This window comes from Armigeres subalbatus, chromosome 2 (genome assembly GCF_024139115.2).
Source record: "Armigeres subalbatus isolate Guangzhou_Male chromosome 2, GZ_Asu_2, whole genome shotgun sequence".
NCBI classification, from domain to species: Eukaryota; Metazoa; Arthropoda; class Insecta; order Diptera; family Culicidae; genus Armigeres; species Armigeres subalbatus.
Genome location: NC_085140.1, coordinates 146,618,725 through 146,640,007, shown reverse-complemented (window position 1 = coordinate 146,640,007; position 21,283 = coordinate 146,618,725). Strand labels below are relative to the sequence as shown.

The window sequence follows — 21,283 nt, the reverse complement described above, 5'->3', positions numbered from 1 at the left end:
GGGTCGGTTGGACGAAACCCATTCGGCCGAAAGCAATTTGGCCTAATGCCACTAGGCCGAAACCCATTTGATCGAATAGGTCATGTGATCGAAAAGGACCGAAAAGGACATTTGGCAGAATAGGACATCTGGTCTAATAGGATATTTGGCCGAATAGGACGTGTGGCCGAATAGAAAATTTGGCCGAATAGGATATTTGGCGGAATAGGATATTTGGACGAATAGGACATTTGGCAGAATAGGACATTTGGTTGAATAGGATATTTGGACATTTGGACATAATTGAAAACTTTATTTAACTATAACAAATATGCTTAATATTTCTGTTTTTTAGGTTGTTGTAATTTTTATAGATATATCCTGACAACAGCTAGCTGAAATTCAATAATAAGAAGCTTCAATTGTCAGGGATACAGTTTATAGATTTTTTGTTTTTACCAGGTGTCATGCTTTTTTAACGGGTAGGCTTGGCTCACCTTCGAAATACATCGATGTGCGGCTAACCATAGCTGATTAGTTCAAAGAAAACCTTTGTCCGCTGAGTGTTTTTGTAGTGCATTCATTCATTCTTTCTAATGCTAACTTGCTCGAAAAATAAAAATGTAAAAAAAAATAAAAAAAAAAACAAGGAAGTTTATATCATAAACGCGTCACGTGGATTACGGATGTAGGATTAGCAAATTAGAAAACTGAATCTCAAAAAATATAAAGGGATATAGATAAAGAAAGGTTGTTTTGTATACAAATCAGTACAAGATGTATTTTTACTTAATTTATCTCCCTTACACAACGTTTCCTTTGACTAAGACCATCAATTTCAGATTTTTGATCTGGCAGTGGTTCCAATGTCGGCGTCACAACTGCTTGAGGTATATCCGATTGTGTGAAGTCAGCTTCTTCCCGTTCCATATATCTTTTCAACATCTTGACGTTGCGGTCGTAAACCTTGCTAGTTGTCATATCTTTAATCGTAGCTCTGCCTTCCCCCGACATGCTAAGCACTTTGTGGATAGCATTCTTATAGATTGTGTCCGTCTTGTCCTTTTTCTGTTGCATAACCAATACCATATCTCCTACTTGAATTTCATTTTCACGTGCTCTTCGCTTTTGATCCTCCCTCATATTACGTCAGCGAAATAGGTAACGGCTTGCTATTTACAATAACAAGCTGGCACTCGGGACAACTTTTCACGAAATTTTCTACCTCGCGATCCATATTAGGCCACCACAATCCCTGCCTCAACAAATTCTTCATTGTAGACATCCCAGGATGACTACGATGAGCTACGACAAGGGCTCGTTTCCGTAATGCCACAGGAAGCACCATCTTCTCATGCTTCAAAAGCACATTGTCTTGTACATATATATCACGCTGGAATGGCTGATACTTGGCAATGTTGGGTGGCCACCTTTCGCTCTTGGGTAGCCAATGAATAACTGCTTGCAACTCATCGTCTTTCAGTAATTCATCATGAACCTGAAATATCAAATATTGTGATAAGATTTTATCTAAAACACACTCTAGAACTCTAAGCCATAAACTTAATTTGTAAAAAAAAAACAAAAAAAACTCAGTGTTGCATCACGTGGAAAATAACAAAACTAATACCTGTGCCGTTGTTAACGCTAACAGCTGCTCGTTAATGTTGTTTACACTGGCCTCAACGGAGCACAGTTCATGGGGTTCTTTATCAGCTCCAAACTGTATGTCATTGCGCCTTTCTCCAATCCTAGATGCTGCATCAGCAATATTCTCTTTGCCCATCACATGTTCAAAATCATAGTTATAATGGTCCATTCTGAGGAACCATCCTTCCGCACGTGACATAATACGTTTACCTACATCCTTTCGCAATCGAGTCTTCACCATGAACATCAACGCTTCGCTATCAGACCGCAATGTGAACTTTCGTCCCAGAAGATAGTATGAAAACCTCTCCATGGCCCAGACAATTGCCAGTGCTTCGCGATGGAGCTGCGGATATCGGCTCTCTACGTCCGTCAAGCTTTTCGACGCGCACGCTATTATCCTATGCTCCCCAGAAACAGCATCTTCTTGAGTCAATATAGCCCCTAGCCCCCAAGGGGATGCATCCGTATAAAGTATTGTTCGGTCCTTTTCCTTAAAATATCCACGTTTAACTAAATCGTTCTGTGCTGCACTTTTCAAATCGTCAAATGCGTTTTGCTGCGGCTCGCCCCACTTGAATTTGACATTATGAACCAGCAAATCGCGCAGCGGCTTCGTCATGTGGGAAAAATTTTTGATGAACGGACTAATAAAAGTTAGCATGCCTAGGAAACTTCTTACTTCAGCAGCATCCTTTGGATTTTCGAAACCCATTATATCTGAGATCTTCTTCTGCGTTGGTAGTATGCCATCGCCGTCAAGAGTGAACCCGACAAAATCAACAGTTTTTTTATTGTACGACGATTTTTCCTCATTTATAGTCAAATTGTGACTATGAAGCACTATTTTAACCTCATTGACGTTCTTTTGAAGCTCTTCTAATGACGAAGCAAATAGAAGAACGTCATCTAGATACACTATCAGCCCCTTGCAATGTATCAGTATCCTCTCCATTACACGCTGGAATAGCTCGGGGGCGCATGAGAGCCCGAAGGGTAATCTCCTGAATCGCATCAGACCGTTAGCGGTCATAAACGTAGTAACATGGCGAACATCCTCGTGTAATTCGACATGAAAATACGCGTCCTTCAAGTCTAGCTTAGAAAAGAACATGACGCCATTGGTGTTTGGAATGTCTGTCCATATCTTTTCCAGTGATGGCATTGGATAAGGTTCGCGGATTATAGCCTTGTTAACCTCTCGATAATCGATAACAATGCGAAAATCTTTGGTCCCTTTCGGAACCAGCACCATGGGTGATACAAACGTTATTGTGTCATGTTCCTTGTCAGCTCTCTCGATTATTCCTTTTTCTTCCATATCTGCAAGCCTTCTATTGATCGCGGCTTCGAATGCCTTTGGGATGTTGTAGCGTATTATCTGTTTTGGAATAACTGAGCCATCAACTTTGAATCGTACGCCTCCAATAGACAGTTTCGGAAATTCAATATTTGTTATAAGGTCATCTTGTAGGGTTGGTCGTCCAATATGAATTAAATTCAGTTTAAGCGATGTTGGATATCCGAGCAGCGACAGTCTTGTTCCGTTCACCACGAAGAACTTTGCCAATACTTTCGGCTGGCCTTTGCCTTTCAGCGCAATATATGAACTGAAAGAGCACATAACGTCCAATGGTCGCTGATTAGCATACCCTTTCAAAATTTCCTCTGGGTGTACCGTTAAATCCTGCACTACCGTTTGACTGTTTTGTCTTATCATCTGCCATTCTCTATTCGGTATGGTATTCACATTGGCACCCGAATCTATTAAAAACGTAATGCACTCGGAGCCAATTGAACAATCTACAAGTCGTGGATCAACTGTCTGCTGTGATTCGATTTGCGCAGTATTCAGCTGTACAGTAAACATCTGTAATGTTAAAAAAAAAACGCTTTTTAAGTAAAGGAATCAGGAATAACAACAATGCACACAAATCGAAGTTTACATTTTGTCAACTATACTTATTTTGAATTGATAGCTACCTGGTTGATCCTTCCAACCTCGCTTTTGACATTCTTGAACTCTTCAGCTTTCAGTCCTCTCGCTGATGATCGACAAAAATCGGCGTAATGCCCGATTTTACTACATCTGAAACACCTTACTCGAAACGCACTGCATCGTCCTGGCTCATGTCGACAGCCACAATTTGAACAATTCCGTACATCGTCCTTTTTGATGAATCTGTTCCTGGGATGTCGGGAGTATTCTGTGCCGCGTAAAGCGGATGATGAACGATACGGTTCATAGCGCCTCCTGCTGAAGTCAGTTTTCCTCGAATGAACTGCATTAACGGGTCTCCATTCAGATTCTTGTGAGACATCTCTCGGCAACTCAGCTACATTTTGCTTCTCCATGGTTTCATTAATCGTTTCTTCAGCTTCCCTCTTAATATAATCAAGGTGTTTGCCGTGGCTGATTATTCTGTCGACGTTGTTCTCGAATAAATCGGACATTTCGTACAGTTTTCCAGCGATTTCTGGAATTGACCGTCTCAAAAGTGCTTGAATAAGTTCTTCTTTGCGCTGTTCGTCTGTAAATTCACAAAACTGGGATTGTGACTCCAAGCGTAATACCCAATCGGCGAATGCTTCGCCGCTTTTCATCTTCATTTCCCTGAATTTCATCCGCTCTTTTGTCGTATCACACATCTCGTTGAAAAATTTGTCCAGCGCCGATATAACTGATTTGTATATGTCTTCCAACTCATTCGATTGGCGATTCGCGAAACGTTTTTCTTGCATTTCGATAATGCTGAGAAGATAGCTCCCGGCAAAGATTTTTAGCCCCGTCAACCTGGTGACAGCGTCAACCGAAGCTTTGCAGGACACAATCCTTTCGAACTGGTCTCTGAACCGAATCCATTCCGCTTTGCGCTTCTTGATAGGCAGCGATTCATCGAATTGACGAAGCGGCCACGATCCTGAGAGCCATTCGGATTTGGAATTCCTTACACCTCGATTACTGTCTTTTTCCTGTAGTGTAGTTAGTGGTAAACGCATAGTGGGTTCACTGTCCAACCACGGAGACATCGCCATCTTTGTATCATCGACGGTCCTGATCTCGCCCTCCAATTCATCCGCGCTGGATACATCACTTTCATGCCAGTATCCGCTCATGGCCTGAAATTTTGTAGAAACTTTGTAAATCTTCAAACGCACAATTAAAACTCGTTAAATCATACGGGTTTTACGGGACCAGAATAAGAATCTTCAAAAACCGGGTGCACTTTTCAATAACGCTAAATAGAGCCGTTGCAATCTTCGCTTTGTTTCTGCTTTGTCACAACTCTCCGGAGGGATGAAAAAAACCAAGACCAGTGGACAATCGAACAACACACTAATATCTTTAAATTTCACTCTCAAAAAAAAATTGTAACATACTGTTTTCTCTTTCTCAAATCAAAAATCGCACGAAAAGACCAGCAAGATGATATGATTCGAGGAGACATACGTATTTAATATCGAAGAGCACTCAACTGAGATTCTAACGTCTAAATGTGTGAGTGACCGATATAAGAAAAACAAACATATATTTCCATGTGCACCAAATCTCACTCATTTCAACCACAATTTGTAGAGTTTTACATTAGTGTATGCTGTTACCAATTATCGACCAGTGTTGCCATTTTGTTCTTTTTGTTTTTTTTTTTCAAGAGCTTAAACTCAGCGCTTTATAATACCGCATAATAACTTTTGTTTAACATCGGCCATGAGCTAAACTCGGCGCGTTGATTATTCTGTTGGCCATGGGCTAAACCCGACGCAACAGTAAAACTGAATATTTGGCAATGAGCTTAAACTCTGCGCAAATATGTAAGCAACTTGGTTATGAGCTAAACTCAACGCAAGCTTTTTTTTTTTTTCTTTGGCTGCACTGTTTTTTCATCTGCTGGCTTTCATCCTCCCACCTCGCCTCTCTCGTCGGCATCCAGTACACAGTCGTACCATTGGCAACAGATATCCATCCACGCTCAATCCAATCAATCCACCCACATCACTGGCAAAATCCCAGAACGAACCAAAATCCATAATACAGGAACGCAGGCTAGACAATGATGGCAGGATCGCCAATGTGACAACTCACCCAACCAACTCCGTCTGTATTTTTCCTCGTACTCCCCTAACCGAATTCTTAACTCTTTTTTCCCCCTTTATTCTTTATTTGTATTCGTACTATCTAATTAACTCTACACAACATATCGTGGGATACCACAACTAGAAGTGCTTTTTTCCTTAGCACGGGGTAGATTTTCATTTCAAGCGGAATAAGATATTTTATTGTATAAATAAAACCATTATCAAGCACTGCATGTCATTCTTTGGTTATGCTTAGACCCGGTAGTGTATAATTAACACCGACAACTAAAATAATGTGCATGTTCTGATATCCCGTTATGGAACTCGAATCTTGTATTTGCAATGCGCATCCTAGACTGATTTTTAGATGAATAAGATAGCATTCGTTTTCCCTCGTTAATCCAGTGCAGCGGAGGAATATAGTTCACGAGGTTTCAAAGTAGCAAAAACCTACAGCAGGATGCTTAAGTCCCTGCCATTCACATCGAAAAACCTCAGATCCGAGTGTTGAACCTAACTAAAGCCACGCTGTATTGCATATTATACAAAATAGGATGCCTCATATAGAAACAGCATGACCTCGCTGAGGGATTTATACATTTGTATCTCTGGTTATTAAGGCTTCATATTGTTGCATTGCAGCCAGTGGTTGCCAGGCTTTCTGGGATAATTGCATCCACCTAGAAGAAAATAGAAATAATGAACATATAAATTTAAGCAAGGTTTTCAATTATAAAAAAAACTTGTTCCGAGACTTTATTTTTTCAGATTTTTTCGTTTCGCGACAATTTTCTAAATAATAAACAACTTGAAAATGGTTTCTGAGCAGCTATAAGCTTCAAAAATAGTTCGGCGTCGTCAGATAGCAGTTACTGTCAGATTAATTTATAGGAGCCACCATTATGGCGTGTCTGCAAAGCTGGATAGGATATTTGGCCGAATCAGACATTTGGCCGAATAGGTCTTTTGGCTAAATCAGACATTTGGCCGAATAGGACATTTGGCCGAATAGGACATCTGTCTTAATAAAACATTTGGCCGAATAGGACACATGGCGGAATAGGACATTTGGCCGAATAGGTGATCCATTGTTTTCTCTGGGTGCACAGTTCGCCCAGGTAATTCTCGCTGGTTGCAATGAAGGCATTCTTGATGATGCTCCATTGGTCTTCCACGCTGTCACCTTGCGGAATATTTGCAACACGCTTCTTCAGTTCTTCAACGAAGAACCGTTTCACCGTGGCATCTTCCAGTCGGTGTGTATTGAACCGTCGTTCAACTCTCTCATCCTACAGGCGAATCCACGCAATGCGCAGGGGTACTTCGCCGTTCAGGGGTGATGCTCAAACGCGATATCGGCACATCGGCATTTCGCTCATTTCTCCTGGGCCATGGCGTCTCATAATGCGGAATCATTACTTGACGCTTTACCGGTCGCTTCTGAACACTAAAACAGTAGCACAACTGACAGGTGACCAAATCTGGTAACTCGATAACAACCCTGCTATTTGATAAACCGTCGAACAACAAACGTAATCAGTGCGGCATAGGTAGAGGAACTGTTGCGTTTTCCATCTCACTGAATATATATCCATCTCATCGCAAAACAAAAAAATACAGCACCAATCTCGTCGCTTCTATTTTTTAACACGCGTGCTCACTGGCGAAAAAATCACAAAAATAAGAAACAAACCAAATTCATTTTCATTGCTTTGTTTTTGATAAGATGGAAATAGGAGCTATGGGATGAAGTGCCGAACCGTTCCCCTATATCAACCAAAATAATAGCCGAAAATAATGACCGATGCGAAGAAGAGTGACTGAACTAAAATGACAGCGCTGCGAGGGTGATTAAAAGACTTGCACCCAGTAATGATACTCTCAGACCCGTGAATAGCAGTAGAACCTATTGCTGGTGATTTGACACGTTCCTTGATCAACAAATCATTACAATCCAGTCGAATCTTCTAACAACATTCGACGCGTAATAGCCGAACCACAGAAGCCTACCAGCTAGTAAACATCAAATCCATCATTTTCCGCCGGCCGTTTATTATGTAGGGTATCTGTTCCCATATTAATAACAGCCCGTATATTAATCTCAACCGTCGATACACCAAATAAAAAATCAATTTGATTACAATTTCTCACATCGTACGTACACAATAATGAATAGACCACCTTCTCCAATGTTTGGAATATTATTTAAAATTCTGTTTGAGTAAAGTTTTAGTTCACAAGACTCAAATTATTAAAAACAAAATTATAAAACACATTCATTTTCATTTTCCTACCTCTGAACTGTTGATTTGATGCACTGCTCGATTGCTACTAGCAGATTCATCTCATTTCACGCCGTTGTTTTCCACTCAATTTCAAGTTAAAACGAATAAATCCTTTCAAAATACACTTCACAACACATAGAGCACATCACAATTTCACTTTAAATATAATCATACTTGAAAAACTAACGCGATTTCCTATAGTTTGATATAGGTTTATTTCGAACAACGTCTAAATTATTCTTGTCCGTATTCCAAACTATTTACATGGCTTGCAGCATCGGCAAGGGTTACCGACCTAGATTTTTATTTCAAAAATGCTTGAATGAACTTTTACTGTGAAATTCAACTCTTATGTTTGTAAAACAAGGTATATCGAAGAGATAAGCTATGACAAACATAAAATTAATCTGATAAGTTGGAAAACTACTACGAAAACTGGAGTTTTGTAATTATATTTTAACTCAAATACAAAACATTGAATAATTCGGCATCACTGCAATCATATCGTTACGTATACACACAAGTAATAGTGTGCGTATTTTATGTTGGAAACAGTATTATTGATATAGGTACAGGCATAGGATTAACTTTTTTTGAATGTTATTGAAATAGGTGCATGGCAGTGATAATGTATTTTAGCTAAATACTTCTATAATGTGATAACAATTTCATTTTTGAAGTTACCAAATTGTTATCAATTAAAAATGACGTGAGCCGAGCATAATTATTCTCATGTTTCTTGATTATTGGGTGAGAAATAAATGCATTTCATATGCGCATTGGCTTATTGTTATTGATATAGGAACAGATACCCTATCTCACTCGACAAGGACCCGACCGGCCGCCTGCCTTCCGAACTGTCACCGGTCGTAGAGAATGATAGCACTGCGGGTTACAATTAGCATTGGTAATTTATTCACCGTATGTCTCACAACACCTATCAAACGCGCGGCCATCAGCTAGCCACCACCGACCGCGGCCCAACACCATCACTAGATACTGGAATGCTCTTTAATTGCTTGTAAACTGTTTGCATATGTTCGGACGGAACGGAAAATATTTTTCGCAACCAGTGCAACTCTAAATTATAATTTAATATTCATCGACAATCTAACTAACCTACCGGCATTCTGTTTCTCTCTCTTCCACAGTGACCTCTCGCCAATAACTCCGCACCTCCGCCACCAGCCGATCATCCACAACGGGGCTCCAGGACAAAGACTAAGACCCCCACACGAAGCTTCCAACCGCCTTCGCTGCAGTCACACCGCCGCCCTCGTTGTCGGATGAAAAAAGCACCGTTCGAAAACAAGGGAATTAATATGCAAAAGCTGATGGAATTAATGGCAGCCCCTTCGGCACCAAACAGCAGCCGTAGCAACAGCAGCAATATTCAACCCGGCAAATACTAGAAGCCTCGGATTATATGATGAATGAACGAATGATTGTGAAAAAATAATTGCCAATGAATAGCTGAGGCGCCAATCCGCGAATTGAGAAAAAATCGAATGACAGCGCTTTCAAGGAGTGTATTTTAGAGTAGGAACATATATTTTTATTCAGTTTTAAGAAAAGTGTTACAGTATAGAAAAAGCGAAAGCCGAGAGAAAAAAGAAAATTTGTGGAAATTCAAGCAAGTGTGATACTACGCAGAAAGCATTGCAAGTCAATAAATTTTTGAGATTCTTGCTGCTGTTAGCTTTTAAACATCGTATGTTTAAGACCGTTACGATATCCGTCCAGCTTCCAAGTGCCATAACAAAGTTAAGTGCATCGCCATAGTAGTAGTTTTAAAACAAGTTAAGCATTCGGTAAATGAAAAGTGACATAAAAATAAATAATCATAAATTTCGACGTACGGGCAGAGAGAAACCCGTGGAAGCCATCAAACCAGTCAAAAGCAAAAGTATGAATGTTTGCGCACGACGAAGAAAAGATAAAAAATTGATAACAATTTAGCAGGCGTGTAAATTGAATGTCCGCTCCGGCCGATGACAGTTTTATACACACTAAAGTGAACAAGTGCTTTAAGTAGCAGCACTACAGGAGCCGCCTAAGAAGAAACCGAAAAGCAGAAGAAGAAATCAAAAAAGCGAAGTAAGCAGAAGTTGTCAATTTGTAAGGAGAAAAGAAGTGTTTTCACAAGTGCTGCACATGCCTATATGAGTGTTGGAACGAGCGGGAAAATATCCAACGCTTCAGGTGTGCGAATGCGGGGAGCGCTCTTTAAGTGATTATGTAGGAATAAAAGAAGAAATATTGGGCCCAAGTGTGCGATGATGAGATTTGCCCCCAACCGAGTCAAACAGCAACCCACGGCAGAGGGATTTCGAAGTGAAACCAAAATGAAAAGAAGATTAAAATCAACGAATGCCGACCGAATGTTTCAGAGAGTGCGACTCGAGATGATTTTGATGTAGCTGTTGAAACCAGCACTGGATGTTAGAATTGTCGAGCGAAGTGTGTTGTTACTTCTCACGGCAAATAAGCTATATGAATGTATCACGTCTGATTGTTTGCCCTTCCCGTATTTTATTGGAAAAAAATAACAAATTATTTCGAGAAATATTTGAGGTGGAGTGTGTTTTCGTGAATTATTTCTCACAATTATGCAAAATTTCTAAATCCACAAAAAAATAACCAAAAACGTGTTCGTTGTGCGTCTCGTTTTTTTTTTGCACTATAATGATCGAGAATTCTGATTTCGAAACTTAGCTCAAATCGTCATGAATGCTTGCTCCTACATTTTTCTTGCATGTTTTATTCCCAGAAGATGTTGTACAAATTAGTAACACTGTTTAGTGTTTGTCTGCCAAGTTCACAAGACAAAGAATTTGTACACAATCTCTAAATTGCAGCCTCCAACCATTGCTGCATTGGTGATCATAAGACAGAGCAGCTGGTTAAAAATCGTGTCCCCCCTACGAGTGAAGTTGCAAACACATTCGTAAAAGGCTAATAACCTCGATTGACACTCTTTACGCTTGATCACCGTAGTCGTCGTCATCATCGTCGACGACGTCGTTCAATTACTGTATTAATCATAAAACAAGCACACACTTTTATACGCAGTCGGTGTGGCGCTGAGATGGATGCCGTGGTCGTTTGGCTGTTTGTCCACTTGGGGTGGCTGTCAATGACAACGATTTATGTTCGAATTTGTTAAAGGATGGACATTCGTTTCGCACTCTCTGAACAGCCGTGAATAAAATATGGTGCTTAATTGGGGTGTGTGATTTTGTGAATGATGACTATTCTTGCTTCCAGGTCCAACAACAGCTATGTGAGCGCAGACGTGCAATTAATCACCAGTAAGCTAACGAATCCGTCCAGCGATCGTGAGATTTAGAAGATAGAGAATGTGATAAAAGTCGTCTTTACAACGAGACATAATACTCAATAGTGCTTCCAGTTTACACAGTATTAGACTAGCATAGTATAATAAAGTGCAATCTCTCTCATAGAGGCCAACGAATCTTCGGGTGAAAGTTAAATCGAAAATGTCTTCCTCCCCTGAAATGCAACAACAGCAACATCAACACCAACAGCCACAACAGGCACACAGTGAGATTAAATCGAACCCTCCCACGCCTCCGCCAGAGCTGGCGACAATGACTAATGTCAGCGTGCTGGACCTGCACAAAGACTACGCGGGAGATGTGGGTCAAACAAAGGTTTACGACAAGGAAACGAACACGGTTTACCTGTACGCTAACCCGGGTCATAAGATCAACGCGACAGTAGCCGCTATTCAGTCCCCACAGCAACTGACGACGATCGTCCAAGCAGGTCATCCCCATCAGTTGGCTTCCCCCGATCATGATCATACAGAACAGAACTTACTGCATCCGAGATTAATCCAAGAACAGCACCAACATCATCAACAGCATCCTCATCAGCCGCACGAAGAGGACCAACACGTACAGCGACTCTCGCCAGGAGATCAGGTAATTGACGGAAGATTAATACCGTCCGGTCTGAACGGCGATGTTCACCACCAGCAACAGCAACAACATCAGTCACTGGCCCGTCTCTCGCCGGACGATCAATCAGTGCGTATGCTGGACAACGCACACATCCAACGTCTGTTGGGCAACCAGCAGATCATCAGTCGCGAGATCATCAACGGCGAGCATCACATCATCACGCGAAACGAGAATGGTGAAACGATTCTGACCCGGATCGTGAATGCTCCGGCTACAACAGCCGATCAATTAATCAACAAACTTCCAACCGACCCCAATGCCATTTACAGCGGTCATCACACGGACGGTGGCCCTTCGACCCCAACGGCCGACCAACTACCAACTACTGTCCTTCAGTACGAGAAAGAAAGCGACGACAAGCAGCATCACCCCCACCACCCGCACCACCAACAGCCGCAGATCTACGGCAATCCGGCGAGCGACCCCGCCCCAGATCAGGCGGGAGCCATCAATCAATCCAAGCAGATCGTCTACACCGTTGGTGGCGAGCCGAAAAACGTCATTTACGGTGATCCCAAGGCTGCCATACCGCACTTTGAACCCATGAGCCAGGACCCGAACGAGCAGGGCGGCAAAGCGCAGATCGACTACGTGTACAACGATGGCAACAAAACTGTGATCTACACCGACCAGAAGGGCCTGGAGAGTCTGTACGCGAACAACGAGCTGGGCCTGATGGACGGCACCCAGATCGTGGTGCAGGGCAATCTCCAGTACACGCCCCAGCAGGGCCCGGACGGGACCACGGTCTATGTGGTGGCTTCCGATATGCACCAGGACGATGTGCATCAGCAGATTCAAAGGTAAGTTGAGTTTTTCATAATATAATTGGAAGAGTTGATATATTTGTTCTTCGGGTATTACAAGGTTCATTGTATTCACTGTCAATCAAAGTTATGATGAAGGATTGTTTGATTACAAAAGTAATTTCGGTAGTAAAATTATACGTCGGGTCGATTTAATGAGGCCTTCGACGAAAAATTGATTTTTTGAACAAGGAAAATAAGAAACATTTTCATTTTCTCTACAAAACTATTATTCTGCTTCTTATTTAAGCAAATATTTACAAACAGTGTCAAAATTATGTATTAAAAAAATATATTTTCTATATAAACGTCTAAAACGACTGTTTAGTTAGTATCACGTATTTAGTTCTATTCGTTGGTAGATACTGCTACTGAATTATAACTTAAATAACTTTAATCTGCAATAAAAAGTGGAGGGGCAATATAAAGACCATGCTGAGGGTGGCTGGGTTCGATTCCCGGTACCGGTCTGGGCAATTTTCGGGTTGGAAATTGTCTCGACTTGCCCTGGGCATAAAAATATCATCGTGCTAGCTTTATGATATACGAATGCAAAAATGGTAACTTGGATAAGAAACTTCACAGTTAATAACTGTGGAAGTGCGAAATGAACACTGAGTAGCGAGGCGGCAATGTTCCAGTGGGGAGATGTAATGTTAAGAAGAAAAAGAAGAAAGTGGAGGAATCTTATCTAGCAGATGGTTTTGAATTTTTGTAACCATCACTGAACTAAATAACTGGGTACCTTCAACCAGGATTTCGTCGTTGAATCGTTCCTCCTGGCGGTGTAAAATTGATCAAAGTGAAATAACATAAAAATCTCCTGTTTCAGTTTACAACGAATGCATAGTAGCACTTCTTTGATACATTTCGTTGTCCAAACTGAAAGGAAGGGCATTTGTACATTGAGTTCTAATTTTCATTTATCAAAAAGTACATATAATGTTTGACGACTTTAAGCATTCAAGTTTTTAAAATTCGAGTAAATCCACGTGGTGAATCCAAGTGTGTTTTTTATATTCTAAAGAAAATTCTAACATTTAAATGTGTGTTCAGAAATTCCAAAAATAATTATATCTTAGCCTCTGCGGTATGAGAAAAACCCGAAAGTCCCGGAAGAAAATTTCATAACTAGCCGGAGTTAAATACATTAAATAGGGGAACTGTTCCATTTTCCATCTCACTGAACATATATTCATCTCATCGCAAAACAGAGAAATACATTCTTGCACACCGCCAAAGATGGTCCTAATCACCCGTCTCTCGAATACTCCGAGTACTTGCAAGTCCTCCTCGAGCATTGTCCATGTTTCGTGTCCGTAGAGGATAACCGGTCTTATTAGCGTCTTGTACATGACACATTTGGTGCGGTGGCGAATCTTTTTTGACCGCAGTTTCTTCTGGAGCCCGTAGTAGTCCCGACTTCCACAGATGATGCGCCTTCGTATTTCACGACTGACATTGTTATCAGCCGTTAGCTAGGATCCAAGTTAGACGAATTCCTCGACCACCTCGAAGGTATCCTCATCTATCGTAACACTGCTCCCCAGGCGGGCCCTGTCGCGCTCGGTTCCGCCCACAAGCATGTACTTTGTCTTTGACGCATTCATCACCAGTCCAACTTTTGCTGCTTCACGTTTCAGGCGGGTGTACAGTTCTGCCACCTTCGCAAATGATCGGCCGACGTCATCCGCGAAACAAATAAATTGACTGGATCTGTTGAAAATCGTACCCCGGCTGTTACACCCGGCTCTCCGCATGACACTTTCTAGCGCAATGTTGAACAACAGGCACGAAAGTCCATCACCTTGTCTTAGTCCCCGGCGCAATTCGAACGAACTGGAGTGTTCGCCCGAAATCTTCACACAGTTTTGCACACCATCCATCGTTGCTTTGATCAGTCTGGTAAGCTTCCCAGGGAAGCTGTTCTCGTCCATAATTATCCATAGCTCTACGCGGTCTATACTGTCGTATGCCGTCTTGAAATCAACAAACAGATGATGCGTTGGGACCTGGTATTCACGGCATTTTTGAAGGATTTGACAGTAAAGATTTGGTCCGTTGTCGAGCGGTCGTCAACGAAGCCGGCTTGATAACTTCCCACGAACTCATTCACTAATGGTGATAGACGACGGAAGATGATCTGGAATATCACTTTGTAGGCGGCATTAAGGATGGTGATAGCTCGAAAGTTCTCACACTCCAGCTTGTCGCCTTTCTTGTAGATGGGACATATAACCCTTTTCTTCCACTCCTCCGGTAGCTGTTCAGTTTCCCATATACTGACTATCAATTTGTGCAGGCAAGTGGCTATCTTTTCCGGGCCCATCTTGATGAGTTCAGCTCCGATACCATCCTTACCAGCTGCTTTATTTGTCTTTAGCTGTTGGATGGCATCCTAAACTTACCTCAAGGTGGAGGCTGGTTAGCTTCCATCGTCCGCTGAACTGACGTAGTCATCTCCTGCGCTGCCTTGACTTTCACTGCCTGTACTCTCAGTGCCATTCAAATGTTCCTCGTAGTGCTGCTTCCACCTTTCGATCACCACACGTTCATCCGTCAAGATGCTCCCATCCTTATCCCGACACATTTCGGATCGCGGCACGAAGCCTCTTCGGGATGCGTTGAGCTTCTGATAGAACTTGCGTGTTTCTAGAGAACGGCACAGCTGTTCTATCTCCTCGCACTCCGCTACTTCCAGGCGGCGTTTCTTCTCCTGAAAAAGGCGGGTCTGCTGTCTCCGCTTCCGTCTATAACGTTCCACGTTCTGCCGGGTACCTTGCTGCAGCGCGACCACCCGCGCTGCGTCCTTCTCCTCCAGAATCTGTCTGCACTCTTCGTCGAACCAATCGTTCCGTCGACTTCGTCACACATACCCGACGTTGTTCTCCGCTGCGTCGTTAATGGCTGCTTTAACTGTATTCCAGCAGTCCTCAAGAGGGGCCCCATCGAGCTCACCCTCTTCTGGCAGCGCTGCTTCGAGATGCTGCGCGTATGCAGTGGCGACATCAGGTTGCTTCAGTCGCTCTAGGCCGTACCGCGGCGGTCGTCGGTACCGAACATTGTTGATGACGGATAGTTTTGGGGCGCAGTTTCACCATCACCAGATAGTGGTCAGAGTCGATGTTAGCGCTACGATATGTCCTGACGTCGATAATGTCGGAGAAGTGCCGTCCATCAATCAGGATTCTGTCTGCAGTGGTGATCTCCAGGTGTAACGATACGGAAGGCTGTGTTGGAAGTAGGTGCTGCGTTTGGCCATATTCTTGGAGGCAGCGAAATCAATTAGTCGTAGGCCGTTTTCGTTCGTCAGCCGGTGTGCGCTGAACTTTCCAATAGTCGGTCTAAACTCCTCCTCTTGGCCAACCTGAGCGTTCAAATCTCCTATGATGATTTTGACGTCGTGGCTTGGGCAGCTGTGGTACTCACGTTCTAGCTGCGCGTAGAATGCGTCCTTATCATCATCAGTGCTTCCGGAGTGTAAGCAGTGGACGTTGATTATGCTGAAGTTGAAGAACCGCCCATTGATCCTCAATCTGCATATTCTCTCGTTAATCGGCCACCACCCGATCACGCGCCTTTGCATATCGCCCATCACTATGAAAGCTGTTCCCAGCTCATGTATGTTGCCGCAGCTCTGGTAGATGGTATGATTACCTCTAAACGTTCGCACCATTGATCCCTTCCAACAAACCTCCTGCAGCGCTACGATGCCGAATCCACGGTCCTTGAGCACATCGGCGAGTATGCGTGTGCTCCCGATGAAGTAGAGAGTTTTGCAGTTCCACGAACCGAGTTTCCAATCGCTAGTCCCTTTTCGTCGCATTAGTCTTGGCCGATGGTTCCGGTCCGTACTCTCTTGTTGATTGTTCGTTGCGTGAATTTTTTTTTTGGCTGGCTTGCAGGGCCTGACACCAAACCCCCTAAATTTCCGGAGGACCATTCACCCTTATTTCCGGTGGACCATGGTGCACAGTTTCACTTAGAGTCCCTCGCTGGCCCTCGGACGATGATCAGCCGCCCCTTACATGGAGAAAAGACGCTGTTGTGAGCCGATCCTGGCATGGAGAACAGACGCTCAATAAGATTTCTTCGTTCCCCTATAACAAACGAAATAAATTATAAATTCAGCAATCATGATTCTATGAGCATAAGCCCAAGACCCAAAACTACACGAAAGGCATTAGGAGCAGGCGAGGATGCTATATTCACACGTCGAGGGAAGTGCGTACCAAATAAGTGGTTCAACGGTTTTTAAACAGTAAAGTGTAGGCAAGGAAGGGACAGAAAAAGTCACTTTAAGGGCAATCCTCACAGAATCCAAAACTATATCTACTCGCGTTTTCGAGGGTACTCCTCCGGGATCTCCAAAGATTCCTTCGATATTTCCAAAGAATCATCCGGAGCTCCCATAGGCCGCTCTTCAAATTGATAAGAATCCTCCGGGACCACCAAAGATTTCTCAAAAAATCCCCCAAGATTCCCAAAGAATCCTCCTGAACTCCCGAAGAATCCTCTGAGATTCCCAAAGAATCCTCCTAGATTTTTAAAGAATTCTCCAGGACTACGAAAGAATCCCCTGGGATTCCAAAATATTCCTCCGAGATTCCCAAAGAATCCTCCGGTACTTCCTAAGAATGCCCCAGAACCCCCATAGAACCCTCCGGGACTCGATAACAATCGTCCGGGACTTCCAAAGATTTATCTGAGATTCCTAAAGAACCCTTCAAGATTCTCAAAAGATTCTCCGGGATAATCAAAGTGTCCCTCGGGTCTACCGGGACTCCAAAAGAATCCACCAGGACTTCGAAAGATCCCTTTTTAATTCCCAAAGAATCCTCCGGGACTCCCAAAGATGTCTCTGAGTTTCCTAAAAAATCATCCAAGATTCCCAAAGAATCCTACTGGACTCCCAAAGAACCCTCCGAGACTCCCAAACAAATTTCCGGGATTCCCAAGTTAGGAATTAAACCCATCCACGATTGATTCATCTTGCCTTATTACTACTCAGTTGTTAATATTTTTTTCCTGTTGTTCTCACTCGACTCGGGCAAAAAATTTACCCAAGGCTTAGTTTAATTCACTCAACATTAACCTTAATGATGATGATGATGATGATGATTTTTTTTATTATTTTCTGTATTTGTTAGGCACTCTGTGCTGCCGTAATCTGAAAAAGTGACGTATACACCATTTTCCAAAAATGGTGTTAACAAGTAGTACTCATCGAGCTCTTTAACAGAAAAATGGAAATCGTGTAGGTTGTAATTTGACGCATACGTCATTTTGTCAGATTACGGCAATGTGTTACTAAACCGCTACTGTGCAGAGATCTACTGTGGTATTCTGTTGTACAGAATCCACACATAATCTATTTTTAAATTTCCATTACCATTATTGTAGTCGGTGCCAGTCCTTCTCGTCGTGAGTCCATTGTGTCCGTTTGCCCATGTCGTGTATCCATTGATCGTTGCATTACCATTATTGTAGTCGGTGCCAGTCCTTCTCGTCGTGAGTCCATTGTGTCCGTTTGTTCATGTTGTGTATCCATTGATCGTTGCATTGTTCGGTTACCATTTATCCGGGTAACGTTGGAGGAATGCCTCCGAGAAGAACAAGTTGGCTGTCGCCATCAGGCAGCCGTGGCTGTAAGGCACGTACCCCAAACGCCACCGTATGAGCTGCGGATCCGGTGACTGACGAGAGTATGGTGGAGGAGCTGGGAATCGAACCCATGACCATTCGCTTGTAAAGCGAACGTGTAGCCAACTACGCTACGGGTCCCCCTAATGATGATGATACTATCATCTATTGTATCGGCATCTGCCGATACTTTGATTAGTAATTTTCACTCTCGTATTTAGATTAATATTTGTTTATCTTCTCAGCTTTTCTGTGTGTATGTGTGTGTGCTTCATCCTCTATCCCTCACCCAGCCGGGGGTGTTGGACAAGTAGTATTGCGAATAATTTGATCAAATCTCATGATCCGTAATGGTGCCCTTTTTGTTAAGAACGCTAGTAATATAAAAAGGTTTCACTCCTGAAGCAAGCTAAGTGTCTTCAGGATGTGTCGGGGATTGGGATGTACTAGCTGTTCATAACAGGTGCAGCAAAACATCACAAGGACGCCCTTATTCGCACTAACTATTCAGGGAATAGAAGGTCAAGAAGAGCCACCGTTGCTAAGTAAAGCGTGAACCGGATACCTGGGACTCCCACAATATCCGCGGCGATAGCAGCAAACGATGCCCTGTGCGTATTTAGTTTTCATATTTTATATAACAAATCATATCAAGGTATGAACCGGAACTCATCAATTTTGTTTGTTTGTACGCTGTATTCCGTCACACTTCCGCTTATTATGCACGAAACAAGCAGCGATAGGGCAAAAATTACACGGCACAGCCCATGGTTTGGTCCCCCTCCGCTCAGCCTTCATAGACGCCCCACTATATGATCCTGCTGTTGCGCTCCTATAATATTCATGGCTGAGACATCCGGGAAAACACCATACAACCACTAATAACACACTAAACACAAGTAAAATCACTAGCACTCCCGACACAAAAACAGAATTCAAAGAAGAAAAAAAAACTATTCAAATTGTCAAATTTATGCGAGCGCGATAAAAATCCGTCCGAACCTATGCGCAGCACACTTCGATCTGCTTGTTTATCTTCTCAGCTTTTAAATTTAAATTATTCGATTTTTTTTTGTTTTTTTTTAGTTGGCAGTTAATAAGCTGAGATAGTTGCGTCCATTACCAGGATGTTCAAATTAGAGCTTCTTGGTGTGGGGAAGAGTGGCGGGCCATTATTAAAAAAAGAAACTTTCTCACCGGTTTTCTGCTGACCCATTTCGAGGGATCCCGAAGTCTCAAACTTCTTGATGACGACAATGACACAAGTTTGGGAAACCTTTATGCATTTCTTAGACGAAGCAAAACGTCATACGTATTCATTCGAATGACTTTATACCAGCGGGAAGCTATTTAAAATCATCACAAAAAGTCAATCGGAGCCCTCGCGCAAAAGGCTCACTTTCGTTCCCAACAAATTAAAAATTGTTGAACAATCAGCAAACATTCGCGAACATCGCGGAAGCTGGCGTAATCCTAAATCCTAATCGAGGAAAAATCCCGGAGGCGTAGCACCAGGCAAACTAAAAATATCTGGAGCGAAAAAACCTGTTGTCAAAAAGAAACACAACCGACCCAACTGCGTGCAAGGCTCGATTATCAATTTACAGATTAAAAATTTCTACGAACTAAGAGCATCATTATCGGTCGCGAGCATTCTAATCACCCGCGCAACGCTTTCATTTTAGTTTCGTTACTCGTTTCCGTATCGGCCACTATTTTTAGTTCTCAATTTGGTTACTCACGGAACCGCGAAACAACTCACTTTACGGTTCCTTTCACTCAAATCCGCCCTTGCATGAAAGAAGCCAAAAATAAGTAAAATGAGAAAAAATCCGGTGAATACTTTGCCTTTACTCCCGTGTTGAATTTTCACCCACTATGAAGTTTCACCAACTAAAATTTATGTTATTTTCACTCACTCGAGACTATGGTGAAAACAACTCAAATTTGGCTTCTTCCACGGAACAGCATACGTTGGGTCGATGCAGCTCTCTTTGTTTATAATATCATTCATGAGAGGGAGTGAGAAAACTACCTAATATTGAGTTAAAAATTTGAACTTCGTACTCAAAGTTGAGTTCTTTAAACTTTTTTTCTTGGTTCTTTATTTTTTCTGTGTGTATTCCGTACCGGTGACGATTGACAGTTGACAGTTCATCAAATAGCAGCGCTCTTATTGCGCTACTAAATTTGGTTACCCGTCATTCGCGCTACTGTTATATCAGCGCGTTTAGTATCGGCCGGTAAAGTGTCAAGTAATTATACTGCGCTGCCAAACGGCTCAAACTCACCACCGGTAATCTTGCTCTAAGAGCATCATTATCGGTCGCGAGGATTCTAATCACCCGCGCAACGCTTTCATTTTAGTTTCGTCACTCGTTTCCGTATCGGTATTTCAGCTCTCAGTTTGGTTACTGTATTCCGTACCGGTGACGTTTGACAGTTGACAGTTTATCAAATAGCAGCGCTCTTACTGCGCTCAAGGGCGTAGCCAGGGAGGGCAGGGGGGGGCGTTGCCCCCCCTAAATTTTGGAAAGATTGAACGGGTACTGAAATAAATTCCCTTAAACATGTGCACTTTACGATCCAATCATATACAGAAATAGGTGGTTGAAATTCAAAAGATTCCCAAAACTTATTAGGGCATCCAGGATCCATAATATATGAAAGTTCAAAACAACTCGAAACATTTCGGGCTCAAAAATTCTCCTTGAAATCCTTCTAGAAGCTCCCCTGGGAACTTCTGAATTCCTCCGGAAAGTTATCCACAAATTCCTCTGAAAATCGTTCGAAAATCCTTCTCATGTAATTGTAATTCCTCCTTATCTAGAACCCCCACTAATTTTTTTTTAGGAAA

The 21,283-nt window shown here is 42.5% G+C and overlaps 1 protein-coding gene across 3 annotated transcripts in view; it reads left to right on the top strand.

Annotated features, from left to right (window-relative positions):
- Positions 1 to 21,283, top strand: part of LOC134210975 (protein grainyhead) — a 704,499-nt gene that overhangs the window by 146,979 nt on the left and 536,237 nt on the right. For all 3 annotated transcript variants that reach the window (XM_062687440.1, XM_062687441.1, XM_062687439.1), the window contains exons 2-3: positions 9,143 to 10,088; positions 11,259 to 12,780. In XM_062687440.1, the coding sequence (XP_062543424.1) occupies positions 11,492 to 12,780 (1,289 nt within the window). In that variant the 5' untranslated portion in view covers positions 9,143 to 10,088; positions 11,259 to 11,491. The remainder of the gene's footprint in view (positions 1 to 9,142; positions 10,089 to 11,258; positions 12,781 to 21,283) is intronic.